The sequence below is a fragment of the Heloderma suspectum genome, chromosome 3, assembly GCF_057233095.1.
Source record: "Heloderma suspectum isolate Gila_16-S chromosome 3, 16-S_ref, whole genome shotgun sequence".
NCBI classification, from domain to species: domain Eukaryota; kingdom Metazoa; phylum Chordata; class Lepidosauria; order Squamata; family Helodermatidae; genus Heloderma; species Heloderma suspectum.
The window spans coordinates 2,524,738-2,549,581 of NC_139460.1; the positions used below are offsets into that span (position 1 = coordinate 2,524,738).

Sequence of the window (24,844 nt, forward strand, 5' to 3'; positions counted from 1 at the left end):
AATAAAGGAACTGGCAGAAGAACTCTCAGAACCACTGTCTATTCTCTTTGAGAAATCATGGAGGACGGGGGAAGTGCCAGGTGACTGAAGGAGGGCTAATGTGGTCCCTATCTTCAAAAAGGGTAAAAAGGAGGAATCTGGGAACTACAGACCAGGCAGTCTGACATCAATCCCTGGGAAAATTCTGGAGCAGATGATAAAGCAATCAGTCTGTAAGCACCTGGAAAACAATGCAGTGATTACTCAAAGCCAACATGAATTTGTCAAGAACAAATCCTGCCAGATGAATCTGATCTCATTGTTTGATCAAGTAACCTCCCTTGTGGACTGTGGGAACGCTGTAGACATCATCTACCTCGACTTCAGCAAAGCTTTCGACGAAGTGCCCCATGATATCCTGATGAGCAAACTAGCTCAAAGTGGGCTAGATGAAAAATGATCCAGTGGATCCACAGTTGGCTACAGAATCGGACTCAAAGAGTGCTTATCAATGGGACCTTCTCCAACTGGGGAGAGGTAACGAGTGAGGTACCGCAGGGCTCAGTCCTGGGCGCAGTGCACTTCCACATTTTTATGAATGACTTGGAGGAGAAGGTGCAGGGAATGCTGATCAAATGTGTTGATAACACAAAATTGGGCAGGATAGCTAGTACCTTGGTAGACAGAAACAAAATTCAAAGTGATCTGGATAGACTGGAGTTCTGGGCAGAAACAACAGAATGACATTTAATAGGGATAAATGCCAAGTTCTGCACCTAGGAAAAAGAAACCAAATGCACAGTTAGAAGATGGGGGATATGTGGTTCAACAATACTACAAGCGAGAAGGATCTTGGAATTGTTGTTGATCACAAGCTGAATATGAGCCAACAATGTGATGTGGCTGCAAAAAAGGCCAGTGCTCTTTTGGGCTGCATTAATAGAAGCATAGCTTCCAAATCCCGGGAAGTACTCATTCCCCTCTACTCAGCACTGGTTAGGCCTCATCTGGAGTACTGTGTCCAGTTCTGGGCACCACACTTTAAGGAGGAAAGGGTTTAGAGGAGGGCAACAAAGATGATCAGGGGACTGGAAACAAAGCCCTGTGAAGAGACTGAAAGAAGTGGGCATGTTTAGCCTTGTGAAGAGAAGACTGAGGGGAGATATGATAGCACTCTTCAAGTACTTGAAAAGCTGTCACAGAGAGGAAGGCCAGGATCTCTTCTCTAGTATCCCAGAATGCAGGACACGGAATACTGAGCTCAAGTTACAGGAAGCCACATTCTGGCTGAACATTAGGAAAAACGTCCTGACTGTTAGAGCAATATGACAATACAACCAATTACCCAGGGAGGTAGTGGGCTCTCCCACCCTGGAGGCATTCAAGACGAGGCTAGGCAGCCATCTGTCAGGGATGGTCTGACTTGGATTCTTGCATTGAGCAGGGAGTTGGACTCGATGGTCTTATGGGCCCCTTCCAACCCTACTATTCTATTATCATTATTAAAATGATCCCCATGGTAGACTAAGACTACAAGCAAGGCTAGTGCATCTTATAGCTGAAAGCCTTTCTGAAAAGGAAGGTCTTGCCATATAGTGGAAAGCCATTAAAGAGGGGGGCAAGTCAGACGTCCCTTGAGAAGGGTTTCCAAAGCCTAGCCTGCCGGAAAGGCCCTCTCCCTGATCCTAAACAGATGTACCACAGGGGAACATGGAAGACACAGGAGGGTCTCTGTTGAATTGGACCCTCTGGTACACATTAAAATTATTGGTATTCTTTACTGCTCTCATATTTCAAAGTAAAATATGGCTTACATACACATTCCTTCACACTTGCCATGGATGCATGTATGTATCTTGATTTTTATATCCAGTATCCATGCCAGAGTACAGAATTTGAAGTGAGAGCTGCCCTTCATACAATGAAACGTTGGTTTTGTTTCTGGCACATTCTTCTGCAGTTCAGGAAATTGGTATTGACTCATGGGGTCTTGAGTAAACAGGGCTTCCCCAGGCATCTGGGATGATGTGCTATGACTACATATTGTGCTCAGTAACGTGGCTTTGATTGTGTGACTTGTGTGCACTGTCACAATGGCTTTGGTCCTGGTTCTGCTGGTGTAACCATGGTGTCAGCATACTCCTGATGTCACTGTGCATGGGGTTGCTGCTGAGGTCTGCTGGGAAATGACAGTTGGGTTGGAACACAGCTACTATATGGATAACCATGGTGAGTGGCTGGGAGCAGATCTCACCATGCTGAATGGGCTTCCAGTCTGTTTGGGGCGCAATTTAAAGGGTTGATGCCGCTTTGAAACCCCTCATGGTTGGGAACTTGGGGGCAGGGGGGATTGTGTGTGTAAAATAAATATGCGAAGGCTGGCCTGTCTCCATATGTGCACAGCCTATGTGAGTCTGACGATGAGGCCTATCTCCCAGAGCCTCCACTGACTGGGGCTGGTTGGGTGGTGACTGGGGAGAGCCTTCTGAGTGGTGGCACCTGCCTGTGGCATGCCCTCTCCAGGGTAGCTGGCCTGGTGCCCAAACTGGTATCTTTTGGGGTTCAAGGACCTTTTCACTTTCCTAAGTCTTGAACTCTGAATTAATTGGTTTTATGATGCTTTAAACCACTGTTCTTAATTTTGTTTTATAATGTCAGTCGTCTCTAGTGTGGATTTTGGGTAAGCTAGAAAATATAGGGATATATGGACTGTGTAAAATCCACCCGATCTGTGTTTCGTGGATTGTCAGGTGCTTTTTGGTCCATCGTCCATTCACAGACGGATGCGAATATTGGTTTTGTCATGCAGAAAAATATGCAAATAATTACATAAGTATTTACATAATTTACCTTAGTACATAACATTTAGCATATTATCCCCCCATTCCATTCAACGTTTCCTCAGCAGAAACTTGTGTATTTTCCTACAAATAGATATCTGTAAATTTTGGGAAAGTAAAAGAAATCCGAAAGTCCACGGACTCTGCGCAGCCTGAGCGGGTCCCTCCGCAGCGGATTCCGTGGGACGGATTCTTAGAAATCCGAGCTCATTTTAGTCCATCTCGAATTTCTCCAGCATCCCTAAGGAAATATTTATAAATTAATGAAATAAGAAAAATCATATTATGACCTGATTCACACGACATGACAGCCCACCATAGCATGATTTACCCACGGGGGCTGTTGCATTGTGCCACCTGCAGGCACCAGGCTTGCTGTGGCTCATCGTGTTGTGTGAACCCAGGTGGCAGAGGTTGTTTGAGGATTAAAACAAGCCATGAATTATTTGAGGGTTCTCTAACACTCAGAGAACCCCTATCGCCTGGGTTTGCATGACATGTGGGCGCCATGCAAAAATGGTGGCCAGCACAAAGCGACAGCCCCCGCAGGTAAATTAAGCTGTGGTGGGCTGTCATGTCATGCAAACCAGGTCTAAGTGTTAATGCAAATGGAAAGGAGGTAGCTGGTTTGGGCCATGTTTTACTTAGGCATCAATTCTTTGATGATCAGACGAGTACAGCATATGATGAACTTGCTCTGCACTTGTTTCCAGATCATGAAGGCTTCTTTGCTTGCTGATGAGGAGGATTTGGACTTGATCCTAGATCACCGTTTTGGTAAGCAAGCTACACCGATGGACACTTCCCAAGAGATCTGCTCTCCAAGACTTCCAATCTCCTCCTTGACACAAGGACGGAAAACCTATCTCTCAGGTAAGAATCCTGGTATTTGTGTCACCATGAAGGAAAAACTCTTAATGTTAGTCTTAGAGAATCTGCTCAGAGGTCTCTTGCATTGCTTGGCCTCTATTTATTTGAAGTATTTTTATCCTGCACCTCAGCCAAAAAGGATCCTAGAGCAAGTTACATATAATCAAGTAAAACAAGACAGTCCCTCCCTGCCCACAGGCTTAACTACCTAAAAAGACACAGCACACATGGGAAAAGGAATGGGGAGGGAAGAGGAAAAACAAATTAAGTCTTTCAGCAGGGTTGGTGGAATGGCCCCGCTTCCCTCCTCATCTCCCTCTCAACAGCCTGCTGGAATGGCTCTTAGCCTCATTCTGTTAAATAATTTAATTTATTTTTAAAATAAATTGTAAAATAATAAACAAGCTACCTTTCCAAAAGGAGGAGGAAATAAATGACTAAACAGAGAGCAACTTATAGAGAGCTTGCTCTGTTTTCTCCAATAACATTTCTATTCTCTCCTTCCATTAGTGTATCCAGTGCCGTTCACTGTATATAAAATCCCCATATAAAATGATAACTATTATTAGTTAAAACAATAATAAAACCCACAATCTTAATTTGCAGCCGAGAAGAATGATTGTAATGTAATTGCACCTTAGGTCAGGTAAAGCAAGACTGTCTTCACCTGGTGCCTGCATGATGACAAAGTTGGTGCCAGGTGAACATTCGTTAGGCTCTCCAGAGGTGCAAGGTGCAGGAAGGTCCCTTCTGCTGTCTGCGCCAACCCTGACTCAGAAGATACCCAGAGCAAGGCCTCTGAGGAAAGGGCCAATTGGTTTTATCTATGTCAGCATTTGATACCTTGCTCTTCACCTCAACGTTCTTAGTGTAGTTTTCAGTCCAGAAATGTCTAGGAAGTTAAATAAAATAAACAAATCTGCAGCAGCCTAAGCAGACAAGCTGCAAGTAAAAACAAAGATCTAGAAAACCTGGGAAGATAAAAAGGGTTTCACCTGATGCCTAAAGAAATGCAAACTTGATGCCAGATGAAGCTCTATGGGGAGAGAATTGCAAAGCCACCATGGAGCAGGCCTGATTTCTGGCTACCCCTACCTAGCCTCTGACAGCAATGGGACCTGGAGAAAGGCCTCCAAGGCCTCTTAATCCATGGGTACATTAATGAGGGAGGCAGTAAATATGAGAAGCTTGTGGTCCTTCAGAGACCCCCGCGATACCAAGCCATGGAGAGCTTTTATCACTCCCAACCAGCACTCTGAATTGCACCTTGAGACAAACTGGGAGACAGCACAGGTGAAATATGCTCATTACAGAAGATCCTGTTAGCAACCTTGCTGAACCAGTTGAAGGTATTGGGCGGCAGGCAGATGTGCTCCTGCATAGCAGTGAGCACCCTAGTCTGGGATGGCACTTGGTAGAACCTTCTAGAGAGCTTTGTTTAGAAAGCTCAAGGAGGAGGCACCCCTCCTTCCTCAGAATGTTCTCCTCATATATAAGGATGGGAGAGGGGCTCCTCCGCTGTTATTTCTCAAGTACCATCAACGACACTTCTGCCCTCCTCCTTGATTGAGAGAAGGCTTGATATATTGATGATGCATGGAATATAGTTTAACTCTTGCAGCTCCCTAAAGAAGGGTAGCTAAGACACCCCAAAAGAGCACAGGCATTCAGAATGAACTCTGGGAGTCACTGTCATTAGAGAGTCATGGCAGTAGTTGAGTCAGTCTGAGTCAGAGTAAATGGGGGGAGGGAGTTCTCCCAGTGCCGCCCCCCCCCCCATAGTTTTCAGTGAAGCTAACTGCCTTTAAAAAGGATCTGGTCTTAATGAGTTCAAAAGGGGAATAAGACCTTGAGAAGGTATCCCGGATACTCTGCTGCTATGGGAAGTGGGCAAGGGAACATACAGGGGAGGAAGCCCTGAAATGGGCACCTGGAATCTTCCGGTGAGCACCTATAGGGGAGGAAGGCCTCAACAGGGCACCCCAAGCAGCCTACCATGAAGAATACTATCACTAACCAAGAATCCATTATCAAGCACTCAGGGGGAAGCAAGATCTCAGAAAGGTACCCCAAGCAGATCAAAGTTGCACATACTGAATTTGAGCAAGATTCCACAGGTACAGATATTGGTACTGGATAAGATTACCGTAAATAAGTGGGGGGAAGCGCTGTGCTCGGCTGGTATCCATAGTGCTATTGGGCAGGGATGTGATTTCAACCACATTAAAGGGGGAAGCCCTCAAGGAGGCACCCCGGGCGTTCTGGGACTCTGTCATGTAAGCAGAGGAGTGAAGCACTAAGTAGGTGTTGCAGCAGACACCAAGTGACCAGTCTGTATTAGACTACAAATATTCATTGCATTTCTATACCACCTAATAGCCAAACTGCTCTCTGGGCAGTTCCCAACATGATGAAACATAATATAAAACCTTAAACATTAAAAAAAAGTTAAACATGAAACAGTTTGAAAATAAGTTAAAAATAATTAACAGTAAAATATTGTGCTCTCTGATGTGTAGATCAAATAGCATAATTCTGACATCTCCGATGTTGATCTGGGGGGTTGGGATTTAGTTAGAACAAAAGCCCATAGGGGAATAACTCCTTGCAATAGATTTAGAGGAGGAGGAGGAGGCCAGATCTAGGGCTGCCCAAATGGAAATAGACTGAAGTGTTTGGGATCCCAGAGAGATGCTGCAGATACCATTGCAGGGCATAGATGGGATTAAGGCCTCACAGAAGAAGCATGGAGTCCCAAAACCTGAGCAAAGGCCTGCATGAAGTGTATAGGATCCCTCACAAACCGCTACAGAGGCTTAGGGCCTGATTTTCTTAGTGAAAATCAGGGCATATCTCAGCCTGTAATACACTCTTCAGTCTGTGTTGTGCATGCATGTTCAGCACTTGATGACATGAATGAGCCTTCACAGGGAACTTCAGACAAAGCTTCTCAATGGTGTCAGTTCACCATTCACTTGCAAACTGTGTGGAGTAATCAAGGACGAACATGCAGGTGTGTACTGATCCTTTGTCAAGGGCTGTGGCTACAGCTCCTTTCTAAATCTGGAACCATGTTTAGCTCTGTGCAATTAAACTGGATGTCTAGAACTGCACTAGAAATCATCCCAAATTCAGTCAGCAACAAACCTGAATCCTGTATGAGTAGAATAAAATACATAAAATAGGTAATTAACTGGAACGCCTCATTTAATTTTAGTTGAAAGCCAACCCATGTATGTGTTCCTATATTTTTGTTAGGAAAGTATGTCCAAATACAAGGTGAGGGACATGAGCTGGGGAGCAGTGGGAATGTAGAAATCCTCCTTTCTCCTCCCACAGCTCACTGGAAGCCATACATGGCCAACTTCTTATTCTAGCAGAAATGGCCCAACACGCTTAGGCCCAGAAACCTCCTTGTAGAGGCGGGGGGGGGGGAGGGATAAAATTATATGTAAACCATTGTGCTCTGATGGCTTTTATTCCTGGAGCAAATGGCCAGCCTCTTTAGAGGAGATATTCTGCTGTTGTGGTCACTACTGTCTTTGTATCTTGACTTTGACCTCTTAGAAGGGTGCTTTCCTAACCAAGCCCTTCTTTCCTCTTCTGCCCTCAGTTGGTGGGTTGCTGCAGTCAAGACTCGCAAGTGCATCTTTCCTTCTCCCAGACGCTTCCCTTCAGGACAGGCGCAGTCCAAGGACTTCCTCTTTAGGTGGTGCTCTTCCTGCCCCGCCTTGGTCTGCCCTTCCTTCACTGGCTTCTGCGTTCGTGGTGCCCAGCCCGACACCTGACATACCATTGAAAACGGTGGGTATCCGCAGGCACCCTGGGCTGGTGCCGCTGGAAAAATCCATCACCTATGGGAAAGGAAGGCTGCTGAAGGATATGGCACTCTTCATGGGACGCTCCTTTCGTGTTGGCTGGGGACCCAACTGGATTCTTGTCCACAGCGGAGAGCAGCTGAGCACATTGAGTGAGCCAGAAGAGCTCCATAATGAGTCCATGGAGTATGGATTCTTGCCAGCACCTGTTGCTCCAAAACAGTGAGTCATACTTGTATAACCCAGTGTTCCTTGGATATGAATTTTACATGAATTAGGATTACCTAGTTTACACAATGTGAACTTTGTTGGCAAGCTGGAGGCTAGTTTATAAGAGGATGGCTTTTCTGGTGGGCTCTTGCAGGGAGGCGGGGTTAAACTCTTATCAGCTCCCACTAGAGGATGGTGGGAAGCCACAGGCCCCTCCTCCAGCCTGTTGTGCTCTGTTTCTGGAGCTGGGCTATACTGAAAGAGAACAATCCATCCCCTCTATTTTGAAGAGGACCCTCTTTGAAACAGCACCCCTCTCCCTTGCAGTTGTGGTGCCCTGCACAGTTGCACTGCAACAGAAGCCTTTGGAAACCTGTGGGAGGAAGGAGTTGCTGATGCCCTCTAAGATGGGCTTTTTTGCCAAGCTATTTCCAGGACCATGCATGCACGTCAGTCTCCCTTGGCTGCCATTTCCAGATTCAGAGGATATGTATGCAACTATCTCTGCGTGAGGTTCAGTTTGCTAGTCCCATTCAGAAGCAGAGATGAATTCTGGAGAGCAGGCAGGAATAGATTGGTTCTTCCATCATGCCCTCCTCGTTCTGCATAGTGGTGAGAGCCGTAGATGGGGCAGCTGCTTATCTCGCATGTTCTGTATTCCTGCTGCCCTCACAGGCTCTCAGAGTCCCCCTTCAAGGTTCACGTAGAGAAGATGAGCTTGGAAGGAAAAGCGCCAAACAGGAATCTGCACTTGCACCTCGGCCCACTTAAGATCAAGCTGAAGCACAGCACTGTCCACATGGATGAGCCCTGCCCTTTCCTGACCCCCAACCCGGGCGTAGCAGCCATCCACGAGTATGCCAGATGGGCCACAGATACTTGTGGAGACCCAGAAGAAAGGGGAGGTGAGCCTGAAACTGAGTGTGGAACAAAGGCATGGAGGGAGAAGGATGGATCTGACATGCTGTCAGGTCCAGCTCCTGTCTAGTGCGGGGTGGGGGCAGGCAAAGTGAAGACAGTCTCTCTAAGGATGTTCTCGTGACATGACAGCCCACCATGGGTTATTTAATCCATGGTGAGGCTGTGGCACACAGGGTGTGTGTGGCCCAATTTTGAATGTGGGTGCCATGGCTCATCAAGGCTTAAATAACCCACGACAAGCCCCATCATATCCGAACCTGCGCGCACACGCTCGCTCGCGCTCTCTCTCTCTCTCTCTCTCATATAAGAGCAGAGTCCCCTTGTTTGTACTGACCCAGAGAGCAAATATAATCTGCCAGGAAGCTTTTCTGGGGGCACAAATGGACCCCCCAACCTGCTCTGGCCTATGGCTGTTGAGAGGTTTCTTTGCTGGCTTCCTTGCAGTCTTGCTTTCACCTGAGTTGGATGCTGCACACAGACATTAAATCCCTGCCTAAGTTCCTCCCAAGTGAAAGGGCCACCTGCTTTGGAGCAAAATTTGTGTGGAAGACATGCAGCAAAGCATTCTTGGAAGGGGTTGACCTCTGGTTCATTCATTTCATTCATCCATTATATTTCTCTACCACCCTGCAGCCGAAGCTCTCTGGGCAGTTCACAGAAATGAACCACCTGGTTGTTGGATACTGAGAACAAGAGATGTTTAGCTGGGTGATGAATTGGCAAACAGACATACATACCACAAAAGAAGAGGGCCGTGGCATCTGCACAAAATATGTTATAGGCTTTTATAGGCAGTAGCATCATACGATCAGATTTGGAAGGCCAAAGGTCATCTTGTCCAAACCCATGACTAGGTGGGACCAGGTACTCACCAACCTTCCGGAGATGAGTGTACATAATCCAGGTCACAGTTGGCCACAAGCGGAGCGCAGGTGCTCTGCAGAAAGGTGCCCGCAGAACAAAACAGCTCTAGAAATGCTGCATTATGGTAGGGAGGACCAAGGGAAATGCAAGGCTTGAAAAGCTGTGGCTGGGACTCTGCTTCTGCAGCAGGTGCTGGGCAGCCTATGGCAGGCCTGCTGGAACACTCTGGGCTGATCTCGTCGTGCTCTCTTCCCAGTGGTGGTGAAAGACTGGTGCTTGGTGTGGACCTTGTGTGAGGCGCTCTGGGGCCACTTGAAAGAGTTGGAGGCCCGCTTAGACGAGCCCAGCGAGTACATCCGTGCCCTGGAGCGCCGGAAGGCCTTCTCCCGCTGGCTGTCGCAGGCCGCTGCCGAGCACATCAAGGGCGAGGTCTCACTCAGCCAGAATGACAACCCTGCAGAGGCTGTCTTCAGCTACCTCACTGGGAAGCAGATCAGCGAGGCCTGTAAGCTGGCACAACAGTCTGGTAAGTCAGCCCCTTTCCATTTGAACCAGGGATCCAGGAAGCTTGGGTGGCTTTGGATTTTCAGTGTGGAGAAATAAATACATCCAGTGCCGCTCAGCAGGTTGGCTTGAGAAGGCAGCAAATTGAATCTCAACTTGGATTTCATGAAAGAAGTCGCTGACTTTGAATAGTGGGTTTATTGGCTTCATGCCTTGACTTGCAGGAAGGTGCTTAAATATTTCCTTGCAACTCCTAGACCAAAAGCCACTTAACTTGCCTGGGTCTTGGTATAGATGTAGCATGCTTCAGGAAAGCATGGAGGATGTGCCTCTGCCAGGTGCATGGGAGATCTCTGTGCACCCGCCCCCACCGAGTTCTATGGGGTGAGTAGGAAGGCAAAAGCAGAGTCTCATTGGAAACTCTTGACCCCACACCCTGCTTTGCTTGAGCTGCTCCCCAGAAAAGCATCAGAATGGGGCTTTGAGGGAAGTGTTTAGCTAAATCAGTTCCTTGAATTGCTAGTTCAGCTATCACAGAAAATGATCTGCTTTATAGTGGGCTCCATCAGGTACTCAGAGCTTTCACCAAGGGTGGGCAGCACACAGCACTTTCCAAGTAAATTTGAGCCCGTTTAACATCGCCTCTCCTATACCTGAAGTTAATCTTCCAGTGGACCATTCTTTTCTCTCTTCCATAATGCAGCGTGGGCTTTGCCTAAAAGGGGCATTGGATCATTTCATCTCACAGCCCCTAGAGATGTGCTAGAGCACTAGCATCTAAATGTCCCCATCATTGGCTAGGCGAACCTCTCCCAACCCCAGAGGGGTTCAAGTGGCGCAGACCTCAGGATGGCCAGCTCCATGGGTTGCTCTCCTCTGCACTGGACGCTGACGTGCTCTTCTGTTGCAGGGGATCACAGGCTGGCTCTGCTCCTCTCCCAGCTGGTAGGGAGCCAGGAAGTCAGGGAGCTCCTTGCCTTGCAGCTAACAGACTGGCAGCAACTCCAGGCAGATGGCTTCATCCAGGAGGAGAGGCTGCGCATATTTGCCCTACTCGCTGGCAAGCCGGTAAGTTGCAAAGGATGTGCTTGGCATTGTGTGTACACTGTTTGGCCGCTTCTCTTAGAAGGGGCACCCATGAACATACATGAGAACATAAGAAGAGCCATGCTGGATCAGACCAAGAGTCCATCTCATCTGGCGTTCTGCTCACACAGCGGCCAACCAGCGGCCCACAAGAAACCCACAAGCAGGACATGCGTGCAGCAGCACCCTCCTGCCCATGTTCCACAGACATACTGCCTCTGATACTGGAAGTAGGATATAGCCATCAGGACTAGTAGCCTTGATAGCCTTCTCCTCCAGGAAGTTGTGCACTTGGTGTGGTTCCACCTTGCCCTTAGTAAGTACTTCTGTACCTCAAGCTCTGGCTGGACTTGGACAACTCGTACATGACCCAGCTTCCTTCAAGTTGACCTACATTAGACTCTGTGTCCAGCCCAAGCTGACTCTGTCTCAAAATTTGCACTTTCTTCCTGCAGGTGTGGCCTTTGTCAGAGAGGAGAAGTGTCAATGTCTGTTCCCAGCTGGACTGGAAGCGTTCTGTTGGCATCCATCTCTGGTACCTGCTTCCTTCTACAGCGCCCCTTTCCAAGGCCCTCAGCATGTATGAATCTGCATTCCAGGTAGGTCTAGCAGTTGCAGCCTTGGAGGTCACAGTGCCAGCCTTGAGCTCAAAGCATAGAGCTGGTTCGGTCCTGCCTGATCCTGCCTCTGGTGGTGCAGCAGGACATGACATTCAGTGCATTTGCTACATTGCCTTTGCTCTTCTGCACATACTAGTGAAGTCAACAACCTGCATTCAGCAACATTTTGTCATTCAGAAGCATTTTTGTCTCTCCCTGGGAACCTTAGAATCATCTGACTTTTGTTCTGAAACTGGGTGTTTTCACAAGGAATGCTAAAAAGTGTTTTGAATTCTTGTGTGTGTAAACATGAGAAAAAACTACAGTGATTGGAATGCGGCCTTCACTTTCTATACTGTGTTCACAAGATTCAGAAGCAACACACAGGAGATGAAGAGGTATTGCTGTCATTTAGGAAAGTGCCCTGGGACCGCTGTCACTGGTGCTTTGTGCTCACGGCTCAGTATGACATCCAGTTTCTCCTGATTCTGTTCTAGAAGGCTCTCCAGAGCCCCCAAGATGTAGATATATGGAGGAGAAGGGCCCCTTCTGGCTCATACTGCTGCTACATTTCAATCATTGGTATTGCTTTCCTCAGGATTCCTCGGAGTGCGATAAATATGCCTGTTCTCCGCTGCCTCCATATCTAGAAGGCTCAGGCTGCATAATCGAGGAAGGCGATTCACAATACCAACTGCGAGACGTGTGCTTTCACCTGTTAAAACTGTACAGTGATAGGTAACTTGTTTCCTCCTTTTTTCCTGCCTCTGATGAAGTAGACTCTTGTCCATAGACCTTCTGCCATAATAAATCTGTTAGTCTTTAAGGTGCCACAAAACTCTGTTGCTGCTGCTGCAACAAACTACTCCCTCTGAAAGTTTTTTCTTCCTCATGAACGTAGGTTATGCGGCAAAGATTGTACTACAAAACATGGCCACCCACAGACAGCATAGTGGTTTCTGCATACTTGGAAGATTCCTCAAGCATGAAAAGTTAATGACTAATAAGTTCAGAAACTTTTAAAAAAGAGAACAGAAGAGAGCCTGAAACAGCCTGAGACACAGCCTGGGCCCAATTTTCCCCTACCCCAGCTGTCCCATACGTTGCAGAGAGGGAGGGGAAATGCTGATAGGGATATTCCATTTTTCTCCCCCCCCCCCCAGCTAATTACTTGTGGTCCCAATCTGTAAAGTTCTGTTCCTAATTTAAGTCTACTGGATTCAAATCAAAAATATCAGCTGAGCAGTCAAATGGCTAATTGCTCATTCCAAATTCTGCACCAAGGGGGGTGGGGAGAGAAAGAAGGGGGTGTAACAGCACCAAAATATGAATTTCATCCTGCAGTTTGTGTCGAGTAATGCTGCTAGTCTCCTGAATGGCTGTTTGTCCTGATTCGCCATGTGGGACCAGACTTCCAAAAACTTCACCTTCCTTGGAAAGACCATGAACAGTATCATGAACTGGGGCAATGGCTCTAGAACAGCAGGCTGGCTTACGCTGTGTCTTGACTTATCTTCCCTTGTAGGTGTTATGATCTACATCAGCTGCTTGACCCTCGGAGTGTAACAGCTGACCCCTTGGACCACCGTCTCAGTTGGCACCTGTGGGAAGTGCTGCGAGCCTTGAATTACACCCACCTCTCAGAGCAACGCCAAGGAGTGCTGAATGCCAGCTATGCTGCCCAGCTTGAGAGTGAGGGTTTGTGGGAATGGGCTGTGTTTGTACTGCTCCACACGCCCAGTGCGCAGTAAGTGTCGCATCCACCTTTGTCTTGCAGTGTCGTTTAATGTTTGTGGTCCAACTGCTCAGATACTAGGCTTCTCCCCTCAGACTGCAGCAGAAGGATGGGCATCCTAGGGATGCAACATCTTTCATTCATTTCATTCATTTATTATATTTCTATACCACCCCATAGCCAAAGCTCTCTGGGTGGTTCACAAAAAATGAAGGCATCCAGAAAGTGTTCCACTCTCATTTAATAGCATTATTCCTATACACTTTTGTTAAATGGCTCTCGAAAGTTCTGCATGAAAAATCCAGCTTCTGCAGTTAGACTAAACTCAGCAAATTTGGGGGAAATTAAGGTATTTTATAGAATTTTTAGGGTTTTGTTTCCATATTAGCTATTAACAGGATCAGTGGCTTGGGAAGGGAAGTTCAAACCTACAGAAGAACTTGGGCAAAAGGAGAAATAAGACTGAATGTGAACCTATGAACCTGCGTTCTACAGAGGCAGATCCTTTCTCCATCTTGGCCAGTGTGACTGACAGCAGCTGTTCAGGGTCTTGGGCAGAGTGTGGTCTTTGCCAGCCCGCCTGCTTTTGAGATCCTTAGCTGGAGTTGCCATCTGTAATTGAACTGGGGACCTTGTGCATGCAGAGTATAGGCTCTGCCATTCAGCTGTTCCCCTGCCTGTAGGGGGGAACTGTGTAGAGAGCTGGGAAATACTTCCTTGTGCATTTTGGGGTCTATATCGAAATCTTTCAACTACCACCCAAGAACTTGTAGGTTTTTTAAAGAAAAAAAATCCATGCAAACAGCAAAACACAAACATTTGGGACTGTCTGGCTGGCTGAACGGTACTGTGTATTTAAAGCCATGGATGTACAATGGTTTAAACAACAAAAAGAGCCGCTTTTTCCTCTGTGTATTCCTCCTAGCATGCGCGAGAGGGCAGTGCGTGAACTGCTGAGCCGACACTGCAACCTGTTGGAGACTCCAGAGTCCTGGGACAAGGAAGCCTTCCTCACAGATAGGCTGTGTGTGCCCCCGGAATGGATTCATGAGGCTAAGGCCACGAGGGCCAGGATGGAGGGAGACCAGCACAAGGAGGCCCTCTGTTTGTTCAAGGCAGGACACTGGAGCCAGTGCCACAGGCTAGTCATCAGGCACTTGGCCTCAGGTAAGGCCCACCTGTTTGTTCTCCAAAGGGGCAGCGGCCCATGGTGTGTCTCACGGTGGCTTGGAGGGCTCCTAACCGAAAAGCTGCTCCAAACACCGGATGGAGAGGAACCTCCTCCCAGACCTCTTCCAAGGAGAGTGCTACTGGGCACCGCCACAGGCCAGCGCGCCCTTCCCTGAGGAGTGCTCCCTCCTTCCTGGTCGTGCTTAATTCCAGGGTTTCACAGTTCTGTGTACCCCATTCTTGGCAGTGATGCTGCCACTGTCTCACGTTTGTGTCACTTAAAGATCTAAGCACACCTGCTTGAGAGTCGGTATTTCTCTCCCTTCTAGGTGACTGAGCTTTCTACCAGACCCCACAGTTAAGGCTCTTTTGTTCCCTCTTCTCCCTCCCAGATTGCATTATTAACGAAAACTACACCTATCTGAAGGGATTCTTAGAAGACCTGTCTGCCCCAGAGCGCAGCACGCTCATCCAGGATTGGGACACTGCTGGGCTGGTTTTTTTGGACTATATCCAGGTCACTGAGATGCTCAGCAGGATTCAGCAGGTAGCATGGTCCAAGACGTTGCAACCTGTGTGCCCCTGGGGTAGTTCGCTTCTTTCTCGGAGGTAGCTCTGTTCTCACTGTTCTCGCTCACACTGAGCCAGTGGGACACAGCCAGGAAGCCCACATGCACTAGTTTGGAACGCCTCCGCTGTCCTGAATGCACAGAGAGGAGGAATAAAACACCCAGTGAGGGCCTGACTTTAAAGGGTGCGTGAGAATAAATGGCAGCTTTGTAATCCACCACTGAGCCACGTGTCTTGGGGTTCAGACTCTCTACTGCTGCCCCTGGCTGTGGCTAACCTTGGAGAAATGTGCTAGCTGGCCCCCCAAGCCCGCTCAGCTCCTCGGGCTCCTCCCAGTGGGGCTGCCCTCCATTCCCAGCAGTGATGCTTCTCCTCTGTCCTGGCTTTGCTTCCAGCTGGATTGTTCTGGATACGAACTGGAGGAGTTGCACACCAAAGTGATTTCGCTCTGCAGCCGGATAGAGCTGGTCCAGTGCCACAGTGCCAAGGACAGATTGGCTCAGTCTGGTAAGGCTGTGGGCACAGCATTTTTATTTATTTATTTTTGTTTTTTGGAAAAATACATTCTCTTCTGTAACATGACTCGGAGCCCTCAGAGTAGCTAATGTATAAAGTCAACCAATAAAATGCAGCACATTAGAGAGGCTTTTTTGTGAAGTGTGGTTGATGTTGTGCCATAGGTCCATGTTGGGGTTTATGGTTATGTCTGGAAAACACTGCAGGTCTCTTGTGCTGCAGTGAAATGCAGATTTAGAGCTCGGCGGCTGGAATGTGCTCTCTGTGAGCTGCCTCTCTGGCAGGGGTTGGTTGGTGGGGGCTCTACCTGTCACCCTGCAGCTCTCCAGCGGCAAGTCAGGGTACCTTTTTCCTACCAAGAGGTTTGTGGGCTTTGCATTTTCTAGGGCACTAGCCCACCTTAGGTCTCACTGGGATTATGTTCCTGTAAACCAGGTTTATAGACAAATTACACCGGAAGCAGCCTTAGACAGAGTCAGAGGATTGCTCCCTCTAGTCGAGTCTTGTCAACACCGACTGGCAGCAAGGGCTGTCCAGGGTTCCAGGCAGGATTTTTTCCAGCCCTACCTGGAGATGCTGCTGGGAATGGAACCTGGGCCCTTCTGCATGCCAAGCAGGGCCCCCCCACTCAGTGATGTCCCTTCCCCATACGGAGGATAGGCTTTCATGCCTGTTGATGAATTTTGGGAGGCTGGTCCTTGTTGGAGAATTAGTAGATATTTTGGTCTCATCCAGCAAAGCAGTCTGTACACTTTTAATCTCAACTCAGCCAGGAATGCACTCTTGACTAGACCATTCAGAGGCTTGGGACTTTCAGGGGCTTCTTTGTGGTTATTCCATAACTGGAGACGTCCATTCTCCTGGGGCCTTGCTGAAATAACTACTCTGAAGTGCTGTAAACTCTTCTGATAAATTCCCATTTGCTACAACCTTCATTATTTTGTCTAAGGGACTATGGGTTTAATTCCAAATTAGTGCTGCTGCTTATCTGCCCACATTCCTTGAGAAGGCAGGTAGAAATACATAGGGTTTTATCATGTTGCTGATGTTGGGATTTCTTGCACTCTTCTCCCCTCTCAGAAATGGCTAAACGTAATGCAGACATCTTGCGTGTGGTGCTGAGCCTGCAGCACCCTCCGGACTCCACTTCCGGTTCTGCCCCCGATCTGCAGAGAGTGCCTCTGCGCCTGCTGGCTCCCCACATTGGCCGGCTCCCCATGCCAGAGGACTATGCACTCGAGGAGCTCCGTGGCCTCACGCAGTCCTACCTACGGGAACTGACTGTGGTGGCACAGTGAGGCCAGCCTCTGCTGAGTCTGGATGGACCGGCCCTCTGAACCATTTGTGACCCCTTTGGCCCTGGTTTTAGGGGCGAAGGCACCCCCTTTGCTGCACTCTCTCAAGCAATGCAGAACTCCTTCCTACCCCAGGATGTTGCATGGCTGCCACTGGAGGGCTTCGGACCACAGGGATGGAGCATAAAGACCCAGATTGGGCCTTGGGACGCCTCCCGCACACTTGCTTTCTAATGTTAATAAAGCCTCTGCTACCGCAGAAACCAGCTCTGGTTGTCGCTGCCTGACCGACAGCAGGCAGGAAACAAGGCAAAGAATGGATCATCGTCCAGATCTCAAGCAGGTGACAAAAATCAGTGTGTGTACAGTGAACTCTGCATTTAAATTGAGTTTGGGCAGAGGGTTTGTTTTGGGAGCAGGAGAGGCTTCAAGGGTGACCTGCACAGCTTGGGTGGAAAAGGCCAGTGTTGGGGCTGGAGCAGGGATGACTCTGACATGCATCTGTTATATGGGGCTGTCCAGCCTGGGTTGTGCTGCTTGGCCTTTGAAAGGGAGAGCACATTCCCTGAGTACGGTGTTCATCTGGCAAGGCACTCCAAGGGCTCTCCCCTCAGTACAACCATCAAGCTTTGCCTGGAAATGCAGCCACTGGTTGACCCAGGGGCAAGTCCCTCAGGGAAGTCAGCATCCTCTGCAACTGGCTTTCCTCGGGGGCTCCTCGCAGGTGGGGCGGGAGGCGTCTGTGCTTGACGCTTTTCAGCCTTTCCCCTTCCGCTGATTGCCTGGCTTTTTCAGCGGCATCCACATTTCTAAACTGAGCTGCTGCTGTTCTCCAAGCAGCCATGGGAGGCAGATCCCCTTGCAGGTGCTACAGGCAAGCCTCCCTGGAGATGGTGCGCTCTGCTGAAGCGGCACCGCGCTCAAACCAGCCATTTTAAAGTAGCGGTGTTAGCCTGGTGTTGGGTCTGTTTGCCATGTAGTGTTGTGATATTGCAGAAAGAGATGTGCAGACATGAGGCTGCCTAGCAGGGAAGCAGCCGGAAGCCCCTGGAGCCCTTGCTTGCGCAATCTCGGCCTGAATCTTGGAGGAAACGGCAAGCTCTGCTGTGGGCGCTGCAGCCCTTCCCTGTGGCCAGTGGTGTGGACCTGGGCTTGCAGAGGGGCATTTGCTCCTGGACCTCTGGAGGTGATGCGTATTTGTGTGTGTGCGTGTGTGTATTGGGGGCACCAGCAAGGTGGTTACGCATGAGAACTATGTAAAGGTTTTTATTAAAAGTATAAATAAATGATCCAGATTATTTTGTCTGTTTTCTGGAAATACTTTCTAAGAAAAATAAAAAAAATGTTTATAGCATTTTCCTGAATGCCTCTTCCTTTGCCCATCCCCCTTTAAAAATGTATGTGGCTGTGTGGGCAATACACTCCCAAACTGAGGCCACCTTATTGCATGTTTAAATAAAGTAAAATAAATAAAATGTTCAAGGTAAGTTCCCTCCTCAGGAGGCAAGGTCCAGACACAAGTGCATGAAAATCAGCGTGGCAGTGTTTACGCGGGAGAAGCGGATGTGCTTTACACCGTGACCTTTTAAAGGCTCGGGACAGCTGACATATTTATTTCATTTCCATGCCACCCAATAGCCAAAGCTCTTTAGGCGGTTCACAAAATTAAAACCACAAAGCGCAGCATCAAACAATGTAAAATATGAAAGCCTAAAACCACAGTATAACCAGAATAAAACTTAGCAGCATAAAGTCACCAAAGTTTACAACCACCAACGGAGTATACCAAACCAGCAGAAGCAGGTAGAAAGATTGCAGCAGAGCTAATGGATTTCAGATACTAAGTGATTGGCAGGCAGGTCTGTAAGGTTTGTATGAAATGTCAATAAGGATGTTTGCAACGCCACCTCCCAGAAAGTTATTCAGAAGCAGTGGGAGCCCTGCTCCACATAGCCACTGTTCTTCTTAGGCAGATAGTTGTGGGCTTTCTCTGCAGACTAGCGTGTGTGAGAGAGAGAGAGAGTGAGTTAAGGGTGGGCAGATACTTCATGCATGAAGAGACACTGGGCCTGTTCACACGATCACGGAGGGGGAAATAAGCCACAGTGGCATATTTGCCCTGCCACGTGTGCTGGTGGGATTTGCATAATTACCCTCGCTGGCGCATCTTGCCCTGCTGTGCAAACCCAGTGAGGGTGGATTGTGCCATTGTTAACAAGCCAGCCCCCAAACCCTGCAACAGCCTGCGGGCCCTGGGTGGCTTATTCCCCCTCTGTGATCACGTGACCTCAGTCACTGGTTACAGTTCCAGGCTGCAAAGGACTTTGAAGGCCAACTTGCCAGTGTTTCAAACTGAGCCTGAACATGGATTGGCAACCAGTCCAGAGGCCACAAGTCCAAGTGAAAATGCTGGTGCCATTTCGGAGCTTGTGGCACCATGTGCGGCTTGAAGCTTCCAAACACACTTCAGGCATGCAGCTGATATTAGTCATGCCTCAACACTTCAAAGGGATGGAGGATGCTGTTAAGGACAGGACTGCAGTCAGTCTAACAGAAAAGACTGCTGTGTTTGTTCATTCTCTCTTGGATGCTAGCCTATGACTAAGCAGGGATGGGGAACACGTGACCCTCCAGATGTTGGACTGAAATTCTCGCCGTTGGCTATGCTGGCTGGAGCTGGTGGGAGTTGCAGTCCAGCAACATCTGGATGGCCACCTGTTCCCCACCCCTGCTGTAGAAGGAAGTTCCATTCCAGCCTGGAAAAGCAGAAGAGAACTGTCTGCCATTACTGGCATCCAGGCCAGGCAATGAATGCCACAGGCAAGCTGTGTGTGTGGGGGGGGAATCTATTGTCTCCCCTGACCCCTCCCTGTATAACACTTGCAAAGCTTTGAAATCTTTCAAATATTAGGTTAATACCTTTATTAGACCAACTTAAAATTCACAGAGATGTGCAACTTTTGAGATCTGCAGATCTCTACATCAGGAATGACATTACACAAAGTAGGTTGGGGTGGGGGAAAGGAGAGAGAAAAATGGTGGGGGAATGGCTGATTTTATGTTGAAATCATGATGCATAGGCAGAGTCTTGAGACGAAATGAGGGAGGAGGGTTTGCACATGTTAACAATCAGCAGCTCCAGGTGAAACCTGAAACCATCACATCACCTGGTCCAGCCCAGTTTGCTTGCAAACCCTCCTCCCCCATTTCATCTTTAAGACTGACCATGCAAATGTCATGACTTCAACACCAAGCCGGGCTTTTAAAAAACTGCCTTCTATTCCTTTCTCTCCTCCTCGTAACATCTTGCCTGAATAAGAGATCGTGAAGTCTTGTACTTTTTTTTGTGATCTATGAGTTGGCCTAATAAAGTTACTTCATTAATGTGGATTTTGGAATTTACTTGTGGCCTTTGCTTTTTGTGTGACTTGCAAAGTTGCAGCTCTTGCCTCAGGCCAACAGCCATAGAAGAGTCCACCAAGTAATATGTCGATTTTAAGCCACCTTTTGAATTGTATGTTCCTAATTCCTGTCTCTTTAATTTTTCTTCAATAAAATAATTGCGTTAGGACCCTGCCTGTGGTTTCTGACTTGGCCTTTGGAGTGTCAGGTTTTCCACAGCACCCAGAGTCCAAAGATTCCTCGTATGTATGTTCGGTTTGCATGTATGTAAACAGGCACATTTGGTAATATCCCCCCGGGTTAGAATTTTCTGTGATGGGGTCAGTGATTCTCCACTGGGAACAGGTGAACTCATCAAGAACATTTGAGTTCCTCAGCAGAAGTATGAAAGCAGCTGGAAAGACGGAAGGACCATTCAATGATAAAGGTATGAAAGAGTGCTGGAGAAAGAAGGGAAACTGCAGAAAACTAGATGCATTTTGTGGAACTTGAATAGAAAGAACAAAAACCTGTGCCGTAAAGATTATCATTTATTGTGAAATCCATATTGGTGTAATACCTTTATTTGGACAACAGAAAGTCACAAAAGTGTGCAAGCTTTTGAGATCTCCAGATCTCTTCATCAAGCAAGATGTTATGGGGAAAGGGAAAATGTTGATTAGATGTTGAAGATACAGTGTCTGCATGATCACTTCGTTTACTGAACAATGTGTGTGAATCACATTTAAAAAATTTCTATGTACAAAGTACAAAAAACCTTCACACAAAAGACAATATTGCCTTCCTGGGGGTACCTGTTGGGAAAAGGTGTGCCTTCACTAGGAGCCAAAAACCCAGACCCAGAATGGGGGCGGGGGGGGGGGAGGATCTGCAGACATTTGGCGGGTGATGGGTTTCAGGCTTTGCCTGGAGCTGCCACACCGGTGGAGTAGGGAAGGGACGGTTCCCTCTCCACTGCAGTCCCCTGTGCAGCTTCAAAACCGTCTTCAGAGAGCTGGGGGACTTCCGGCAACCTCTCTCTTCAGGGTAACCCAAAATTGTGGAGGCTCTTGCCAAGGTGTAAACATCATAGATCTGAACCTCGGATGAACGCTGCCGGGCCATTTCTCCCGTCTTCCCTTCCTTACCATGATTTACCCTTCCTTCTCCATTTGCCCTCAAATCCCACCCCTTTTTGCTTTGAACTGTGGCCTTTTTGCGCCCCCAGACCCACTCTTAGCTTTGCTGCTACCCATATACCTTCCTAGAGCCCACTCATGGGCAACACAACCACCCCAACCTTCCTCAATTGGATCATAAATGTGATGGCCTTCCCACCCATATTTGGACAGATGCACAAGGAACCAGATCTGAGACAGATTTACAAGAAAGTGCATGTTTTCTGTAAGCCTTTGTTTCACAGACACTTGCTAGGATCTCTAACATGTATGGTATGGGGGAGCTTTTTGTTAACCAATAAATGCTGGCTCTTCATTTAAACATAATAAATTGCTTAACTTTTTATATATTTTAGTTGTTACTAAACCATACTATTCTTTCAAAATCTTTGCCTCTTGCTTCTTGATTCCTCTGATACCACAGCACCTGTTTTCAGTAGCACTGATTCAGTCAATAGTGATGTAGAGTTAAAATTAATTCGTTTATTTGTATTTTTGTACCACCTTTCAACAGAAGGCACCAGGGCAGTAAACAACAGATCAAAAAGAAACTATAATACTGCAAAAACCCATAATAAAACCATGCTAAAACATTAAAACTGCTGAAAGCAATTTCAAAAGCCAGATTGAAAAGATGTGTCTTTTAACACCTTTTCAAAAATAGAGAGAGAGAGGAGCCGATCATAACTTTCCCAAGTTCCATTACATGAGTTCAGGGCGCACATCTAAGTGGCCACATGTGTGTCAGCCAATGCACACATTAACAATGGCCTCATGCATTTATTAAAGCTAGAATTCAAAAGGAAACACAGAGCTGATTGTCATGTGGTCCTGCTGATCATGCTGCACTTCAAATTTTTGAAGGATCTCATCCAGCAGCCTTGTACGGAGGAGCATCAGACCTGCCTGCCTCTACTGCTAGGCCAGGGACTGTCCTCCAATACGCGCGTGGTGCTCCCTTGGTTGGAACAAATGACAGTGGTCGATAGTTTTCAGAAGACTGCAGTGTTAGTCTGTTGCAACAAAGGCAGCAAAGAGTCTTATGGCACCCTGAAGACTACTGCTACAATTAATCTGTCAGCCTTGAGGAGCCACAAGACGTTGTGGTTTTTAATGGTCCACAGTGTCAACCATCCCTCAGCCATTGAGCTGCTTCTTAGGCCTGAGAGTCCAATCCTTCATGAACACGGTCCATTTATAAAACACAATCTTTTGGTTTTCTTCCCTTGTAAAACAGGACTATCATCTTCATTGCACAACCTGTTTTAACCAATTAGTGCTCCTTAAACTTCACACACTTTTCGAGTTTGCTGCAGTCTAAATTAGACAGATGACTAGTTCCAAATGTATTACTTTTTATGTACTGTTTCTTTCCACTCTCTTTAACAAATTATCTTAGGTTCCAGTGGTTCTGCATGCATACTTCCCTGTTTTTCTAAAGGTTCATTTTAAACCTCTTCATCCCGCCATTTGATGTCATCTACTTCCAGCTTGGGGGGGGGGGTGTTTCCACTCGAGGCTAGGTAAGGAAAATCTGTCAGTGGCTGTCAAAGAAAAGACAGGCTACATTACAGAACAGAGTTTACACACGCACCTGCCCTACAGCACACTCTAATTCTGTTTGCATGCGGCAAAGCAAGCTGAGTGGCCTTTTCTACTTCCGATGCTGTGGGTTACCTTCTTGGCATAACGTTAGCCTATCTGTACTTTCCTTGCTAACGCTGCACACAGAGGCGGAGTCTGAAATGTCCTCTGGGTAACTTAAAATTCTTCTTTCGGAGCTTTATAAATTTTGCCCCACCCCCACAGTAACCTTGGCTAGTGTGGAGATGGCTCCGAACGCCTGCATTCCCCCCTACCTGCTTTCCGTTGTTTTACTGGGGCTGCACTGGATGCCAGGTAAGATTTTCCAATGCTGTTGCTCGTTCCCCTTCATTTTAGGGAGCCTGGATTTCTTCTTTGCTTATTAGAACAGGGACATCGCTAATGTGGCTTATCAGCTCAGCTGCAAAATTTTAGTAGCGCACCTCTCTGAAGCTTGTTTGAAGGAGCGTTGCTCCTAAACTGGGGCTGAGCCCTCCTGCGATGGGATGGCTCCAGAGCTGTGCAGATTCTAAGGTTTCTTGTCTGACCTTCCACCTAGGAGAGCAGGCAGAATTCTCCCCATCAGTGCCTCTCCACTTGTCTTTGTGATTAGTCTCGTTCTTTAAATAGAAGTGAGGGTGTCTTAATAGCTCCATAGAAATTTGGCCTTTAGAGCTGACATTTTGGAATTGCCATCATCTAAATTGCAATTCAATCGTCCCTGTGAGGAAAGCAGCCGCCCATTGGAAATGCACCTGGTTAGTAATTGGAAATGGTGTGTCTTGATCTGTAAGCGAATCTTGCAAGATGTCAATAGAAGCGCCTGCCAGTGAAACGGGACACCCATCATTAAACTTTCAAGCCGAGGGAAGGATGTATTTTGCAGCACCCTCTGCCAGTCAGAAGTTTAAAGCAAGGAGGAGACGGGTGCATAAAGAGAAGGGCCGGTGGGGTCCAGATGACAGAAGAGAGAGCTTGGGTTCAAACCCCCATTTTCCCATGGATCTGCCAAGGAGCCCTGGGCATGTCACTCCCTCTTAGCCTTAGTTTTCCCATTTGTAAAATGGATCAACAAAATAACCTTACAGTGTTGCTGTAAAGACAAAACATACAGAATTCAGTGTGATACAGTAGCAGTAGCAGTTACAGGGTTGTCCCATCACAGGGAGGTTTGCCTTGCTTTGTGTCCTGAAGTTCCACCCTAAGGGGCCTCTCAGCCCCCAAAGCCAAGAGGTAGCACCAGACTGACTTTGTGCTGGGACTGACTCACACTCGTCTGCCCTTGGATGACTCGGCAACTCTACCCAAAAGGAAGAAAGCCGCTCCAAAGGGGTCCGTGGTGGCAGCAGTTGAGAGCGTGGCAATTGGCGAAGCATCGCAATACACCAACAGAGGGCTGTGGGTGAGAGCCTAAAGGTGGCCACCTGGCGGGAGACACTGGCCACAGCACCTGACCAGTGACTAGGCAAGGCAGACCCAGTGGCAAGGAGTTCTGTAGTCATCCAGGGGTGTGTGGAAAAGAAGGATTTGGGGAGAACCTCACCAGTGCAGGAGCATAGGTACTGGTTAGAAGAAGGGAGGGAGAGAGACCCCTCCCCCCTCGGGTAAAGAGAACCCACCCACAAGTGGTGACTAGAAGTGGGATCAATGTAAGACTACCCCCTTAATATCTGGCATTCCCTTAAATGCCCCATTCAATCCATCAAACTTGGTAACAGCGTGCT

The 24,844-nt window shown here is 47.7% G+C and overlaps 1 protein-coding gene across 4 annotated transcripts in view; it reads left to right on the forward strand.

Annotated features, from left to right (window-relative positions):
- Nucleotides 1–18,275, forward strand: part of NUP98 (nucleoporin 98 and 96 precursor) — a 73,362-nt gene extending 55,087 nt beyond the window's left edge. For 3 of the 4 annotated variants that reach the window (XM_084842166.1, XM_084842165.1, XM_084842167.1), the window contains 12 exons: nucleotides 3,533–3,692; nucleotides 7,303–7,729; nucleotides 8,393–8,622; nucleotides 9,759–10,028; nucleotides 10,917–11,074; nucleotides 11,548–11,691; nucleotides 12,290–12,429; nucleotides 13,217–13,438; nucleotides 14,352–14,593; nucleotides 14,989–15,143; nucleotides 15,562–15,673; nucleotides 16,763–18,275. In XM_084842166.1, coding sequence (XP_084698292.1) covers nucleotides 3,533–3,692; nucleotides 7,303–7,729; nucleotides 8,393–8,622; nucleotides 9,759–10,028; nucleotides 10,917–11,074; nucleotides 11,548–11,691; nucleotides 12,290–12,429; nucleotides 13,217–13,438; nucleotides 14,352–14,593; nucleotides 14,989–15,143; nucleotides 15,562–15,673; nucleotides 16,763–16,980 — 2,478 coding nt within the window. In that variant the 3' untranslated portion in view covers nucleotides 16,981–18,275. The remainder of the gene's footprint in view (nucleotides 1–3,532; nucleotides 3,693–7,302; nucleotides 7,730–8,392; nucleotides 8,623–9,758; nucleotides 10,029–10,916; nucleotides 11,075–11,547; nucleotides 11,692–12,289; nucleotides 12,430–13,216; nucleotides 13,439–14,351; nucleotides 14,594–14,988; nucleotides 15,144–15,561; nucleotides 15,674–16,762) is intronic. The other variant, XR_014788916.1, reaches the window with a different exon arrangement.
- The last annotated feature ends 6,569 nt before the right edge of the window (nucleotides 18,276–24,844 follow it).